The 16403-nt window shown below is 41.5% G+C and overlaps 1 protein-coding gene across 1 annotated transcript; it reads left to right on the plus strand.

The window, feature by feature from the left end:
* The first annotated feature begins 5195 nt into the window (after window positions 1-5195).
* On the plus strand, window positions 5196-14958 carry LOC105033418 (cytokinin riboside 5'-monophosphate phosphoribohydrolase LOG3). The gene is made up of 7 exons (XM_010908213.3): window positions 5196-5600; window positions 6443-6540; window positions 6717-6747; window positions 7515-7614; window positions 9567-9637; window positions 10649-10792; window positions 14612-14958. Exons 1-7 carry the CDS (start codon window positions 5481-5483, stop codon window positions 14702-14704), a joined length of 657 nt encoding a protein of 218 aa, XP_010906515.1. The 5' UTR covers window positions 5196-5480; the 3' UTR covers window positions 14705-14958.
* The last annotated feature ends 1445 nt before the right edge of the window (window positions 14959-16403 follow it).

Genomic DNA, 16403 nt, shown 5'->3' on the forward strand with positions numbered 1-16403 from the left:
TGAACAACTGCGACCCGATCCAGACGACCTGTTCAGGATCTTGGTCATCGGATGGAAATCAGCTGTTCAGCCGGTTCACCCCTCTCCTCTTCCCGTTGGTCCAGCTTGTCGACCGTTAGGGAGTCCTTAGATTCATTGCTTTGAGTAGAGATTTGGAAGCATTGTCAAGCGAGTTGTTGATCCCCGTGCATCTCTCCAGCTTCATTTTTAGTTGGAAACCGGACCAGCAAGTGGTACATCGAGACTATCGCCCTGAGGGCGTTTAGTCTGGATCTTCCAAGTATGGTGTTGTAAGCCGAAAGTACTTGGACGATCATGATGTCGTATGGATGGTGTTTGTCTGGGCTCGGTCCCAGCCATCACGGGAAGAGTAATTTCTTCTTCCATCGTAACGGCTTCCCCGGTAAAACCACTAGGGGCGCAAAGACTCTCCTAAGTTCGGTCGGAACAGTCGCATTCGGAAAAAGATCGAGTAAAACAAAACATTAGTTGAGCTTCCATTATCTATAAGAATCTTTTTTACATTTATAGTTTGCTATCATCGTCGAGACAACTACAGTGTCATCATGGAGAGTTTGGATTCCTCGAGCATCCTCATCTGTGAAGATTACATTGTTCTGGTGCGGGCCTCTTCGTCGACTCCTCTTCAGTCGTCCCTCGATCCAGTCGTCTGAAAATCATGTTGATGACTCAGCAGTAGGTTGATCATTGCCGCCTCTTCAGTCGGTTGGGATTGTTGGTCAGGAAGGGGCCGAGCCGGTGGGTCCCTTCGGTACTTTTCGAGATACCTCATCGTATGAGGGCCCCTATTTCATCCTTGAGTTGGATGCATTGCTCGGTGGTATAACCGTGACCCCGATGGAACTGACAGTATCTTCTCCGGTCGAGACCCTTTGCCTTCAGAGGTGGGGGCCATCGCTGGTATTCCGCTCCTTCGATCTTCATCAGGATCTGCACACGAGGAGCAGAGAGAGGAGTATATGGAGTCATACCTGCGATGCGTCGATCTCAGACTCCGGCATCGGGCGATCTCGGACTCCGTCGTCGGGGCGAGATCCGCTTATCGGTCGGGGGCCTGCTGGGTTCAGCAGCAGTCCGACTTTTCTTCTGCTTCTCCTTTTGGCCTGCGCCTTCGGTCAGGCATCGGAAGCTCCTTCATTCATGTGCATGTATTTGTATGCGTGCTCCAACAGTTTGGCATACGTCCGGGGGAGGGTCTTGTCCAAAGAATATGTAAATCGGGATCCCCTTAGCCCCCTCTTCATGGCTGAGATAGCCATATCTTCGTTGAGGTCCCGGATCTCAAGTGTGGCCGCATTGAATCGGGCCACAAAATGTCAGAACGTCTCATTTTCTCCCTGTTTGAGGGAGAAAAGACTGTCCGAGGTTCGCGGCGGCTTCCGGCTGGTACTGAAGTGAGCCACGAAAGAATGCTCGAGCTGTCCGAAAGAGTGGATACTCCCTGAGCGGAGGTCGGAGTACCAGGCCCTGGCAGCTACGGAGCGTGATGGGGAAGTCGATGCAAAGGAGGGCATCGGTTTCTCCCTGAATCATCATGAGAGCTTTGTAGCTCTCCAGATGGTCAACAGGGTCGGTGGAGCTGTCGTAGGGCTCCACATGAGGCATCTTGAACCGGCTAGGGATCGGTTCGTCGAAGACAAATCGAAAGAGAGGTTGGGTGGTTCGGAAGTCAACGTCGTTCGAAGACTTCTGACCATTCACTTGGAGCTGGACAAGTCGACGGTCGATTTCTTCGAAACCTACATTCGTAATCGTCCAACCATCGATGTTGCGAAACCCCGGAGGTCGAACCTCTCGATGAGCTCGAGAGTGAGACGGACGGTGTCCGCGACAGCTTCTCCTTCCTCGCCTGCTCCAGCTGGGAAAGAGAAGGACGTCAAGACCGGTGGATGTCGCGCCGTGGCCGTCTCTCCCTTTCTCGGTAGGAGTGCTGAGATGGCTGCTCTTGAGGAGGAGACGAAAGTTGACGCGGACGTCGGCGGCTGCTTCTGGACGGCATAGGGTGCACCGTCGGTTGTTCCGCCGGCAGTTGCGACAACTGAATCGGTTGCTGTTGGAGATTTTTGACCGCGTCCGTCAAAACGGTCATCTGCCGCACGATCGTCGCGATCTGCACCTCCGTGGTTACCACCGGATGGGGAGAGCTGGGCTCCACCATGGACGGTGAAGGAGGGGTCTCTTCCCAGTGGGAAGAGTGTCTCACCGACCCGATAGCTCTCGATCGCTGAGTTCTGGTCTTCGTCATTTCGAGAGACTTTTCGAGCTCTGTGGAGCTCGCTGGCTTACCTCTGTCGAATTTTTCTTCTTGGCGCGCCAAAATCTGTTGCAGCCAATCCCTCCATTGTCCCGATCGCCGGCATCGCGCACCTGCAAGAGAAGTCCACACAGGCCGGAGATGCCTCCGGTGGGGATCCTCCGACGGTCAAGTCAGAGAGGAGACTAGGCAACAGTGAAAAATCAGAGGCTCAGCGGAAGAGAGGGAAAGAGAAAAGGAGCTCAAGAGCTAAGAGGCGCTTCTCGAGACCCAGCGCTTGGGACCTTAGGACTTGGAACTTAGTCCTTACCAATACTGTTGCCTTACTCCATTTTATAGTAGAATGCGGTATGGCCCCATCATTAATGGTGTAGACAACTGAGGAGTTGTCAAATCACCGTGGGTTGTCAAGTCGTCGTGGGCTGTCAAGTCATTGGGATCAATCCATGTTCTCGGCAGGATATTGCCCCAGGGCGGCCGTGCCGCATGTCCTTGACAGGACAACTGCCCATAGCGATCGTACGGTGTTTGATGGTCTGGTCGATCACATATCGATATTCGGCTGCCAAGACGTCGGGTGATGGTCCAGAGACACCATCGACTGATCTGGTGCCCTGCGAAAGTCGGACGTCGACTGCCACCTCCGACAGTGGATCGATGATTTGAACTCGATCATTTAATCGGTCGAAAAATAGTACGAATCTGTTTGATCGATATATCTTTGATCGAATATCGTTGAAGATCTTTATCGGCAGTTATTATTGGAGCCATCGATCGATTCGATCGATAAAATCGGATAGATCTAAAAATAAATCGGTACAGAAGAATCGATCGATATATCCCAACATATCTCATTTCAATCGTGCAAGCAATGAGGTACCGTCCGATACACCCCTAGAAAATTTCCAACAAGTCCAATTCTCGATCTCGATCTCGATCTCGATCTCTCTAGAGAGAGAGAGAGAGAGAGAGAGAGATGTGGCAGGCGATTCCATTTCTTGTTGCTGCATACTGGCTGGTACGAACTAGCAAATTATGACCCTGAAACCGTATAGGAGCATCGGGAAAGGGAAACGCCATTAGCGCAAGGTCGGTCATTGGGAGGGCCAAAAGTATCTTCTCGGATTGGAGAACGTGATGAGAAGGACGAGCAGACTGAAAGATGCAGCAGTGCAACCACAGGAAAAACTATTTGAGATATGAGTGAAATTCCTCGTTACACATGACACGAGGAGTATGGTACTAATGCAGCACATCGCGCATCGAACTGAAAATAATTGACAACGTTTTTATATTTATTTCGCAAAATGTATGTATCAGTCTACTACTATAAAGTAAGCTTTTATATGGTGTCATGTTACTGCGTTTTTTCTGGTTCTGGCTCGAAGCATATATATGGTTATTATTATCCAAGCACTAGCAGACAAAAGTTCGAATCAAGGAAATATGGAACTCGTTGAGCGTACGTTCAGTCTCTTCAGAAAGGGGCGTCTGCTTGCAGCGGATGAAGAGAAGGGGATGGATAGGAAGGGAGTAGGTGGAGAGCAAGTGTTTTGGGGATCTCAAAACATATTCCGAGGGCAAGTGTTTGGTTCCTATAACCTTGGGGAATGGTATTTGGATTAAAATATATGAAGGGGATTTTATAGAGGAGATGGGATATGGGTTGAGATTTTTTATATGTATAGGTATTGGAGAAGGGGAGGAATGATGGCGGGGGGAGAAGGTTGGCAAAGCAATCGGTGGAATGGATGGCGTGGATGGGGGATAGCATGCTTGGTCTGGTGAGAGGGGTTGGAGGTATGGGGGGATGGGGAGGGCGTGTTGAATAATATTTACAGATGTTTCCTCCGCATGTGGCAAGGGTGTCCAGCAGGGGGTATATAGGCTGGCCAAGGATAAATAAAACCAGATGAGTTGCCTTCCAAATATGGACCTCTCCTGTATGTGCAATATGTTTTTTTTCTTTTCTTTTCTTTTCTTTTTTTAATAATTTTATATCTTAGAGCAACATCGTTACATCGGAGAGCCAACTATATATGTATCTCCACCCCCTGCGTGTGTTGAAGACTATCGATGAGGCTGAGGGTGTGGTCCCCCTCCCTCTCTCTTCCCCCATTCAGGTTTCCACAACCAAGTAAATAAGCACACGAGCATATGTAGACATAGTTTTTGTTCTCTCACACACGAGGCATGCTCTGCTCCCTCGTGTTTCCTAAACAAATACACAGCAATCAAGTGATGAGTGGAAAACCCCAATCATTTCTATGGACACATGGTTGCAAGTCTCAAGGTTGGCGAATAGAAAGATCGAATAAGACTTGGATTGAAGTGCGAACAAACATTATCTGCAAATTTTATCCATACCGAGATATATACATATATAGCCTGAACACGGATGGAAAAACAGGTCTCATGACTCATTTATAACGTAAAAATTAATGAAAAATGTCGGATGTGTTTCTGTAATTGGGTTTGCCTCCAATCTGAATTTTGGAATGCTTGGTTACCGTCCATGTTTACCATGAACACGAACATGGCTGTCCCATCTGCTAGCTGCTGGGGTAGCTAGCTTGGCTGGGTGGTTGGTTGCTTTTGGCGGCAGAATGGAGGTTGGTCGCTCGCTGTCCCAGAGATATGTACTCTTTTTAGATCATTTATCTCCATTTTATCTAAGGGCCTGTCTGGATCGAGCCGTCTCATACGAACTTTCATATGATTTTATGGAATGCTCCCGAGATAATACTTGACCTCCGATATATGGACGTCTTTAATTATATATTATGTCATATTTGAATCCATATCCATAAATATATATAGCTTCTGCTTCTGCTTCTGCTTCTGCTTCTGCCGCGCATGGAGGCAGAATGGGAGCTAGGGCAAAAGCCCAACACATTTAATGAATGTTCCAACTTTCCTGGTGCGTCCGACTCATTCATTCTCTTCTCATGTTTGAGGAAACCCAGCCGCAGTGACATGGACGAGATGGCTAAAGAAGAAGAGGGGGGAACACGGGGGCGGGGCCGGGGGCCCCCTCTTTTCATACCGGTCCATCGTGCGCCGTGCGTGTGGCGTCCGTGGTGGCGAGCACGTGTGCTTCCTTTGATATACAGGCACGGAGGGCGCACTAGAAAGTGGCCGAGGCCGATGTCCAAATCGTAGTGTAAGCGAGGCCGGAGAAAGGGGAGAAGGGAAGGCAGGAGGAATGGAGGGGGAGCAGGAAACGAGACGGTCCAAATTCAAAAGGATATGCGTCTTCTGTGGCAGCAGCCAGGGGAAGAAGAGAAGCTACCAGGATGCTGCAGTGGAGCTCGGCAAGGAATTGGTACGCTCTCGTATCACCTTCTCCGAACCTGGTGCGTGCTTCATTTCTAGCTTTCGGTTTCCTTTCCTTGGCTGCTTGTTGCTGCATGGTTCTTGCTCGAGTTTTGACCTTCCGCAGTTTTGCTGCATCTAGAAACTGGAAAGATTACGGTTGATAATGGAGTACATCCTTGGCCATCCTCCCTAGCTTTCCTCGTGCTGAATAGACCAGTAAAATTTGTGTCGCGGGTCTGTCTTCTGATTCATGTTCATCAGCTTCTTGCAAATTGGTCTCTCTCTCTCGTTCTGTTTATGTGCGTGTCTCAGAGGCAGAGTAGATTTGTACATTTCGGCACCATGGAGCTACCTCACCAGACGAGATATGTTTTGAAATTTGTGTTGCTATCTTAGGTGACTCAAATGGGTGCACTTTATCTTATCATCGACTCTACCGTGTTATGTTGGAACTTCTCCTATACTTTTTACCTCCTCCATAAAACCTCATGGCTGGAATTCCCGAATGACCTGGATAGCCATCAACCACTGGCTCATTGAATTCATAAAACCTCATTAATGGAACACAGTGAGTAAGCCGCCGGTGAAATAATACATTCTTCTCTCTCCGAAACGTGTATTTAAATACATGCTCCGTGATTCATTCAAGAGTTCTATTCCCCTGTTTCGTTTTCTGACACATGTGGCAACGTGATTTAGAAGGCGGTGCAGGAAGCGCTGGTGAGCTATGACGCGGTTGCGCTAGATCGCAGGGAACGACAGAAATATGTGTTATTATAACGATAACATAACATTCGTATATATGCCTTTTTCCCTTTTCAGGGTGCTGAATGGTTTGGTTGGTTTCAGGTGTCGGGGAACATCGATCTGGTTTATGGTGGGGGTAGTGTCGGTTTGATGGGTTTGGTTTCCCAAGCCGTTCATGATGGGGGGAGGCATGTCATCGGGTGAGTTGATATCCTTGTATGCAATTCATCATCTTATGTTGTTTTCTGGGGAAAAAAAGACAATTATTTATGGAACCAAGTACAATCCTGCGAAAGAAATTTCACGAGCGTTTGGGTTGTTGTTTTGCTCCTCGGCAGCTCATTTCGTAATGTTACTGTCTCCCTATGCATTGCAGGGTCATACCTAAGACTCTCATGCCCCGAGAGGTATGTCGGCTATTATGACTAGAAGACATTCTTTCTTTTCTGATAAATTAATAAACCCCTTTCTGCTTTCTTGGCAGATAATAAATAAACCCTTTCGTATTAAAGAAACCTTCTCATCTCTCCCTCGAACACATTTCATCGTCTGCCGGTTTTGACTCCTGCTACTTGCTGCTGAGTTAAAAATTATTGATGAATTTTGATCTTCTAGTTGTTTTCCCCTCTTTTGTATTGTTTTATCGTCGGGAAATAACGTGGCCGTCTTATATCCGTATGGAGTTTTTCAAAGGCTTCCGGGGATCTGCTGCCCTGATATCAGGGATAACTATTTTTAAGCTTCTTCCCCCTTGCCGCTGCTGAGTTGTGGTTATATATGACAAAAACAACATGAATGGGTCGTTTTCACTTTTTACCTTACATTTTGGTTCGAGTCCATGACCATTTCTTTATTCAGATTCTAAAAGCGCTTTCAGTTTTCTATTTTGAATTTTGACTGCATCTCTGTGTTTTTTAGAGCCTTCGGAGAGGCTGGTGATTGATTAGGTCTTTCCACTTTCCTTGACCTGCCACATCCGACATTGCTTCTCTGCACAGTATCTATTAAAAAGCCTTTTGGAAAAGGTTTACAGCCTTACCATATGTGTGTGTGTGTGTTTGGGGGACTGGGATGGTGTATTTGAGACCGATCATCAATGGGATATATTATGTAAAACATTTTCCTTCTTTTTTTTTTTTTGTTGGTGGGGGTCTTTGTTGCTTCCTTTTTGCAGATTACGGGGGAAACTGTAGGAGAAGTGAAGGCTGTTGCAGATATGCACCAAAGGAAGGCGGAGATGGCTAGACAATCTGATGCCTTCATCGCCTTGCCTGGTTAGTGTATAAACCTGTGGATTTCCATCTGCCATAACTAGAGTTCCAAGGCAAATCAAGGAAGAAAAAGACATGATTAGTAGTCCCTCCTTTTATCATAAAAAAAAAAAAGAAAGATTAGTACTCCCTTCCCACATAATGACATAGACTTCAGATGGCCTTTTCTCAAAAACCTACATTTAAATGCAGTGAAATAAGAGATAAGCAGAAACCTACATTGGAAATTCTCGTGCTATTTCAGCTTCGGGGGATGATTTTGTTTTTATTGTTGGCATGTCCGGCGAGCTTTTTTTTTCCCTCCTTTTTTCATTTTAACAAAGTCTACCTATCTTTTTTCTTTTCTTTTGGAGATTCAGAATTTCCATCACGGTTTTAAATAATAGCATTATAGCTGTTATAGTTTTGGCCACTCCCATTATGTTTTTGGGATAAATAACTTGGAAAACTATAATAGCTGTTATTGTTCATTATTTTCCATTATAATGGACTGTCATAACATGCATAATAGCCATTTCGTGCGCTCTTTTTTAAATAAAAATATTTTTAAATTTTAATTTTTTCTCAAGATTCCCTCCAAAAATAATTGTACAACTCCAAAATGTATTATTTTATCTATAAAAAAAAAGAAAGACATGCTAACGCCTTATTACTCATTATTTGTACCACAACACCACTATAATAGCCATTTATTCAGTGATTATTTAATATTAGTCATTTAAAAATTTGCTTTTTAAGACAACTAGTGGGTGTATGGAACTATTATAACAGGATTGATGTGTTATTCAAAACCTTGAATTCTATGGCTAAATTCAAGGAAAAAAATATTCTAGTCTCTTTTCTCGCAATTTTATGTTAGAAAAAAATATATTGGGGAGCCATCACTTGGTGCAATCATAAAAGGTTTGAGTTGACAAGTGCAATGGCCCGAACTCGAGTCATGGGGCAGCCACTTTGTGAGGAAAAAAACTACCAAAGGTTATTAGTTCTGTGTGCCTCGCCCAAGATCTTGAATTGTTGGGACCGTAACTGGATCATGACCTTGTTTTTCTCTTCTCTCAATTGTCTGTCTGTTGGACACCGTTGATGTGTGCAAGATCTTCAGAAGTTCTTAAGACATTGCCATTACCTTAAAGTGTGGCTTTGGTTGATTTGTCTCAACTTTATTTATTTTTAACAAAATAATCCTGCCAAACCTTTCGATTGTCTGCTAATATGCTTCACTGACGTTCTTATTTTCAGTAAAGATTTCAAGTTTTGGTTATCTAAATATCAAATAGGAAGGATTTTCCAATAGTTGGTATTTGGCAAGAGCAGGGAAAAGTGGTTCTTTCGATCAAAAAAGGGGATATTGCTTTCTATGGCTCTATTTAAAATGTCAATAAAACCACCGTCATTGTCGCATATTCTTTTTCTACAATGAGCCAAGATAAACCCACATAAAGAGAAAATGTACTTGCATGGTAGAAATAGCATGTCCCATTAGTCTTAAAACAAAGCACTGTTCATCAATTTCTGCCACTGAAAATTGACAATTCCTGATGAACGCCCAACATGTTCTTTGATTGGATAAGATGGTATGATTACTTTTAGTATGCCATACTTTCGTATGCTGAATCTGCCGGAACATGAAGTGTATTTGATGTCTTCTCTGTACAAAATTGGCATTACTAGAATATCCTAATACTTGAGATTTTGACTATGATTAGCTTCATATCATGAGTTATCTTGAGAACTTAGTGTTACAGATCTTAATAATTCAAATTTATACAGCTTACAGAGAAGTTCAAAGGACTTCTCTCGGTTGACTATCATGACAATTTAGATAATAGCCTTATCCCATGATAATTGAAATGACTACAGCAGAAAAATTACGTAAAAATAACTGAAGTTTTTCTAGTATTATTAGATTGGTGGCTCATTATATCACAGAGCTGATTAAGATTTTAATGCAGGAGGATATGGAACTCTTGAAGAGCTGCTTGAAGTGATAACATGGGCTCAGTTAGGCATTCATGATAAGCCGGTAATGACTTTTTAGTGTCATTTTAATTATTTTAATGAGAGTTCCTTTTATTAAGTGAGAAAAATGAGTTAAGGAGATGATTCAGCCTTGCTTCTTTACCTATTAACAATAAAATTAACAAGAATACAGCATCATCTCTTTAAAGGAAAGAAATTAAGATATACTAGCTTTACAAAAGTTGTTTGGACTGGAGAATCAGTTCTGATGGCAAGAGCACTAAATATAGTTATGAAGGGCATCAAGAAGATATAAAGACTAATTGGTGTTCTTAGACATGGATTCAATTTTCATTCCTTTTGCCCTAATTTTGTGATGCTTTCACCTTTGACCTTCTCTACCTCTGTTTTTTGTTCGTGGGGGTAAAGACCTTATTTATCCTTAACCACAGTGTGAAATAGGTTACTATGAAAATTGTGCATTTGCAAATTAATTGTGCCATCATGAGAGTGATTAATTAAAGAAACCATGAATGCATTGCAAAATTTAAGTTGCTCTCATATTCTTTCAGTCGCTAGTTGTGTATGAATTCATGTGGTTCGGCATTGTCACTTGATTTTCTGTGTTTTTATAGTTTAGAAGCTTTTCCAGCCAACCTGAAAAAAGAGTCGGATTTCTTGATGCTTCTATTACAAATCAATGCAGATCTTGTTTGAAAGTCTCAGGACTAGTTAAGATACCGGTTTTTGTTGAATTGATTTAAAAAATTTTTGGCTCTATCAGCACTAGTTATTGTTGTCTACATTGTTACATGCCGGCATGCTTGCTTCCCGGTTTTGCATTGTGAGTTAATCCATCCACTCACATGCAAGCAGCATGCACATGCATGCACAAGAACACATATATAACAAAATCAAATATTGAATTTGAAGATATGATCAAATATGCATATTGAGTTCTCAAGTTCATGGTGACTTCTTGTGAATATTCAATGAGTAATTATACGTTGATTGACACAGGTATACTACCATGGAAGCATGCCAAATCTCACTTAAATCTACATGTACTCCACAGGTGGGATTGCTGAATGTGGATGGATACTACAACTCCTTGCTGTCTTTCATTGACAAAGCAGTAGAGGAAGGTTTCATTAACCCAAATGCCCGTCATATCATTGTATCTGCTCCAACAGCAAAGGAATTGGTGAAGAAGTTAGAGGTGATGCATATAACTCATCTCAAGCAATTCTATGTAATGTGTTTGAATAGACTGTCTTACATTTGTTGCATTTTTCGCTTTGCATGTGATATGGGAGTTGCTTGTTAATAATCTGACAACAAAATCAAGGCATGATGCAAAATTACGATGTCCTCTCTGCGGTTGAAAATTCATGAAATCCCTGGAATCATGGAAATGAATATTTCTACGTCAAACATAACTTAGTTCATAATCATGATATTTATGCATCTCATGCTTTTCTTTCATTGAGTTTTTAGCCTATTCTGCTTAACAACCAAAGAAGTCCTAAAAAAAACTCTCATATCTAATATGAAACTACTGATTTTTTTAAGGAAAGAAAAAGAATCTTGATTGTGAATTAGAAATTTTTGACAGAAAAAGGGTTTCCTGAATTTTAATCCTGCTTTGGAATATATTCAAATCATTCTGGTAATGCTTTTCAGTGTAGAAATTCCCCGGTGTACTATCTGTCACTAATGTTAAGAACTAGTGAATGTAATCAGAATACAAATCCACAATATTGTCAAATCCATAGAGTTTATTATAACCTTTGTTACCAGAATCACGGCTCGAAATAAGCCGTGAATGGAATAGTATAATCATAGATCAGTTTCACTTTCTTCTTTAAAATACTTCTGAGGAAAAGTCTTGCTCATTCATCCATTCAGTGAGGAAAGAAATATGCTGGCTCAGGTCTTTTTGAAGTAAAGTTCAGTATGGGTAAAAGGATCTTTGCTATGGTCTATTTCATTCTTCAAAAAAAGTTGATCACGTATCCTTCCTAACATATAAATCATTAATGCTGCGATATTGAGATTTTGACAGCTTCTATACTTGAGGAATGTAGTGAAATGTCAGGTGTAGGCTACCCCTCGTGAAGCTAAGCAATGGAGTCGCCATTTAAATTTAGCTAAGAAGGATTGGATAAAGCAATGGTAAGCTTCTATATTGGTGTTGGGGAAGGACTACAGAATGCACTAAATCACTCCCTAGATAGGGAGAAATTATTGCATGCACCAAGTTTAAGTGAACTAGGGCAAATCCCGGAGCAGATGCACACTGGATAGCACGCAATCGGGAATTGGTGAAATGCAAGGGGGTAGCGTGGCATGTTATCCACCATGGGATTTGACGCGGTCCAATTGCACCTGGCGCATGCAGCATGGAGGCCTAGATAGGGGTCCTAAGGCTAGGTTCACAATTCCTGAACTATATTTTGGTGCTCCTAAAAGTTACCAGACATGGAAAAAAAAAAGAGAGAGAAAAGAGGAGAGGGAGAAGAGAGAGGAGGAGGAGGAGAGGAGGGAAGGTTAGTGTAGGATCTCCTTCTTTGCTGCTTCTTCTAACTATCCTTTTAGGTTGGGGCCTTTGCTAAAAGAGGCCTCCTAACTAAGAGGATAGGATATGTATTCTAAGCTTTCCTAATGGGTTATAAAAAGCACTAATGGTTAGATTCAGGATTTTCCTTAGGTGGAGGAGGGTCGGAACAAGAATGTGAAAGAAAGAGATTTCTTAGATTTAGGATATTTATTTTGGCATGATTCCTGGAAGATTGTCTAATTTTTCTTCCCTTTTTATGAAAAGAATGAGTTTATTAATAGATGGAAAGGGTAGAGATTGGGGTTATGATCAAAGGTTTCAAAGAGTTGTGGTAGAGGTGTGAATTGGATCAAGGGGGTTAGAATATAGGATTTTAGAGGGATTAAAATGTATCCAAGGCTAACAAAATAAATTAGGGGGTATTTGGTTGCAGGAGTTGGAGTTTGGAATGAGAATAAATGACTCTCATTCCAACCATTTGGTTGGGGGGAGTTTCATTTTGATTCTGATTCTAGAGTGGAATGGGAATAGTGCAATCTTCCTAAAATCTAATCTCAACTCTCCCCTAAGGATTCAAATCTCCATTTCGACTCTGATTCCACTTATCAACCAAATGCTTCCATAAATATGGCTATTCTGATTCTGATTTCAATCGATTCTGATTTTAGTTTTAGTTTCAATTTTGATCGTGAACCAAACACCCCCTTGGAGTAGAATGATGGGATTAGGGAGGCCAAATACAAAACATGATTTTGAGCCAATGCATATTATGGATTTTGACATAGATAAGAAATTGAATTTTATGGAGAGGATCTCTTATTATTTTTTTAGAAAAAGGATAATGGTGCAAAGGAATGAACCTACAAGAAAAAGTGGAAGGAAAGTTCACATGGGGAGAGAAAATCTAGGTAGTTATGGGCGAGTGAGATATAAGAATTTTTTGAAAAGTTAAAATGATGATGCAGTGTGGCAATGGTATCTATGATACACATTATGTATGTAAGTGGGTGTGATGTAATAGGTAAATAGAGAATTAGGAGCATGGTTTATTGAATCATCTCGAACCATCCAGTTCAAAATGTACCGATCCATACCAGCAGCTAGCTGGTATAGTTCTAGTGTGAAATAAAAAACCAATAAGAAGGAAGAGGGGGAGAAGGAAAGAGAGAGGGAGGGGGGAAGGGAAGGAGGGGGAGAGAGAGAGAGAGAGAGAGAGAGAGAGAGAGAGGGCCTTTAGAGGCTATTGGAGGGCAGCCCCTCCAACAGCCTCCTCTCCCTCTCTTTCCCTTCCTCCACCCTCCTCTAGCTTCAGCCGAGCTAGATGGCCTCTAAAGTCCCTCCAAGGCCCTCCCTCCCTCGCCTTTTCTACCTCTCTCTCTCTCTCTCTCTCTTCCTCTCTTATTCTCCCTCCACCCTCTATTTATGTCTGTCCAGGCTTGATACGAAATGGCATGGTGGCATTATTGAATTGCATCGCCAGTCGATCAATCCAGGCTTCAATATTGGCACGACAAACCTTGATTAAAAGAATTCTGAAAGAGGGACCAGAGGTCATAGTGTTATAATCCTAGGTAGTGTAATCTTAAGACCAGAGCATATGATAACCAAGGGATGGCATTAAAGAATTCTCTTATGATTTTAGAAATTTAGTTAAATTAAGGAAGCAATAGTAGAATGTAGCCCAATTTGGACTTTATTAGTCATGTTGTGGGTCCAAATCAAGTAGAGAATTAGGTATGCATGTCTTGGGAGAATTCTATGCATGGCATATGGTTGAGATGGTGATTAGGGCAAGCTAAGGGTGCAGCCTTATGTGGAAAGGATAAGATCTATTGGCCTAGTTAAGGAATAATCATGAAAATTAGACAAAAAATACGGCAAAAATAGAGGATAAGATATTTTGAACTAATTAGGCCAAATTAAACTAAGGAAGGATGGGGGATTAGGCTAGGACATGGTGGGGATGGAGGTGTAGATCACATTAGGAAAAATTAATCTATAAAGAGTGATTAAATGATGTGATATTTAACCATCAAGAAGAGTAGAACTTCATTGACTTGCAGCTGGCGGGTGGATCTGAACCCTAGACCTCTCCCCAGATGAGATAAGGGTGGTTGGCAAGTTTTTCCTTTTTATTATTTATACGTGTCTATATATCCATATCCGTTAATGGACACACATATCATATCATACATCTGAATAAGACACTCATTCACCTGCAATTCCGCATACTTCTCATTTAATTATCAGACATATATAATTGCATTCATTTACATGATTGTATACGCAGGCCAATAGAAATAATGCAAATAACATTACAATCTAGTGGAATTCATATAAATGTATATATACATGGAGACCTATTTGGGAACAAATGACCATGTGTGGAAGTGATATTTTATGGCTGTTAATAAATTCCGAAGTCTCAAATTATAATTCTCATATTGACAAGTTAAGCATGTTCCTTCCTTCTGATAGGAGTACTTCCCTCGCCACGAAAGAGTCGCTTCCAAGCTAAACTGGGAGATGGAACGGTTAGGATATTCCTCAAAACATGAGATTTCTAGGTAGGAAAGACAGAGTATTCCTGGGAAAAGAGGCACCTGAAATTGAACCACATTTTGGCAAGTGAGAGGTTCAAACTGGAAAAGGCAAGAATTGTCTGCTCAAAGAAAATGCTTCGATATTCCCCTTCTCTCTCTCTCTCTCTCTCTTTCCCTGCAAAATAGATAAAGCCTGACTTACTTGTGTCTTTCATAGCTAGAATTTATGGTTTTCCTGTTTTCAAACAGTTTGAAAAGACTAGATCTTGGAGAAATGTTTTGCCGATCTATTGTTCTCGATTTGTGTGGTCTCATTTCAAACGTAGTTTACCACGCACAAGGAGGTCCTACACGTTGCATTTTCGATAATAAGCGATAAGCGATGAATTAATGCATCAGCAGCAGCCCTTGTAGCAGTTCGTGCTCGGTTGCTCATGTTTCTCCAACTAAACTTTGTTTCGTTTCTCCTCATGAGAAAGAAACAAAGCACTCAATTTTAAGTCTATAAAGACCAAGTCCCATTGGTCTGAGCTTCATCAGGAAGCACTGAAAAAGTTGTTGAGGGCATTACAAGTATGTGGAATGCTTGCTAAAATAGTTGACGTCATGAGTAATGAAGCAAGACTCCGTCGGCGCCGAAAAAATGGTCTGCAATCTGATAGGATGATGTCGAATATCCGGTACCTGACCAGCTAAATCCAGCCTTGCTTGACCCAGCTATTTATGTTCGGTAATTTCTCAAAATTTTGACCCAAATATAAGTCATCCAATATTATAGCTAAGATGCTCGAGAGATAACATCCAGCTCAAATTACTGATCATTTCTGAGCAAATTGAAACTTACATAGCTCAAACATAGTCCACATGAAGCCGGGTCAAAATTTGCCATACATAAATCTATCTATGAGGGGTTATTTTCGAATGTACTTCGTCTTATAAAGATAGCATGTTGAAGATTTAAATTTTTAAAGTGTTTCTGTTTGAGTTACATGAAGATTTTTTTTTTCCCTTTGATTTTAAGATTTGGAGGTGCTAACCAGCCTGCTACCTGATACCCACACAATCTCATTAGGGCTGACTCCAACTAGAATCAAATCCTTGCTCCCTTATCCAAGTCATAAGGGGTGATGTTGTTAGAGGTTATTGCTAACATTTGCAAAATAAGATTCAAAATATTGATTGTTGAATAACCTTAATGAATTCATTATATAAACATTGGCATTAGAAACGGACATGTAGAATACTCATAAGCATGAACTTTGCCCTTTCATGCAGATATTCGGCATCATTTTCCGCAAGTTATAATGAACCTTGCTTAGTCAGAAGTCTGGTCAGCATGATCAGATGCAGGTGTGATCTGGAAGATTCATTTAGTCACCAAACAACAAAATAAACACGTAGAAGGAAAAGAATAGAGAGTGGTAACAGGGAGAACTTTTTTTTTTTTCTCCTTCTTACTAGTAGAAGTAATTCTTTGTCCACTATTTTTGATGGAGAAAAAATGCACTGCTTCATCGAATTGAGCCACATGGTACAATTTTTAAGGAGGTGGGCATTTAATGAAGTTCAATTTTTTTTTCTCAAATTTTTTTTGATTAAAATATTTTTTTTTCTCTAAAAAAACATCATCTTTTATTCTATTTTTGCTCATGATTTACCGGGATGACATAGATAACAATAGAACATCATAGCAATCAATAGTATATCATAGAAAATAATAGGGTATC

The sequence above is a fragment of the Elaeis guineensis genome, chromosome 16, assembly GCF_000442705.2.
Source record: "Elaeis guineensis isolate ETL-2024a chromosome 16, EG11, whole genome shotgun sequence".
NCBI classification, from domain to species: Eukaryota; Viridiplantae; Streptophyta; class Magnoliopsida; order Arecales; family Arecaceae; genus Elaeis; species Elaeis guineensis.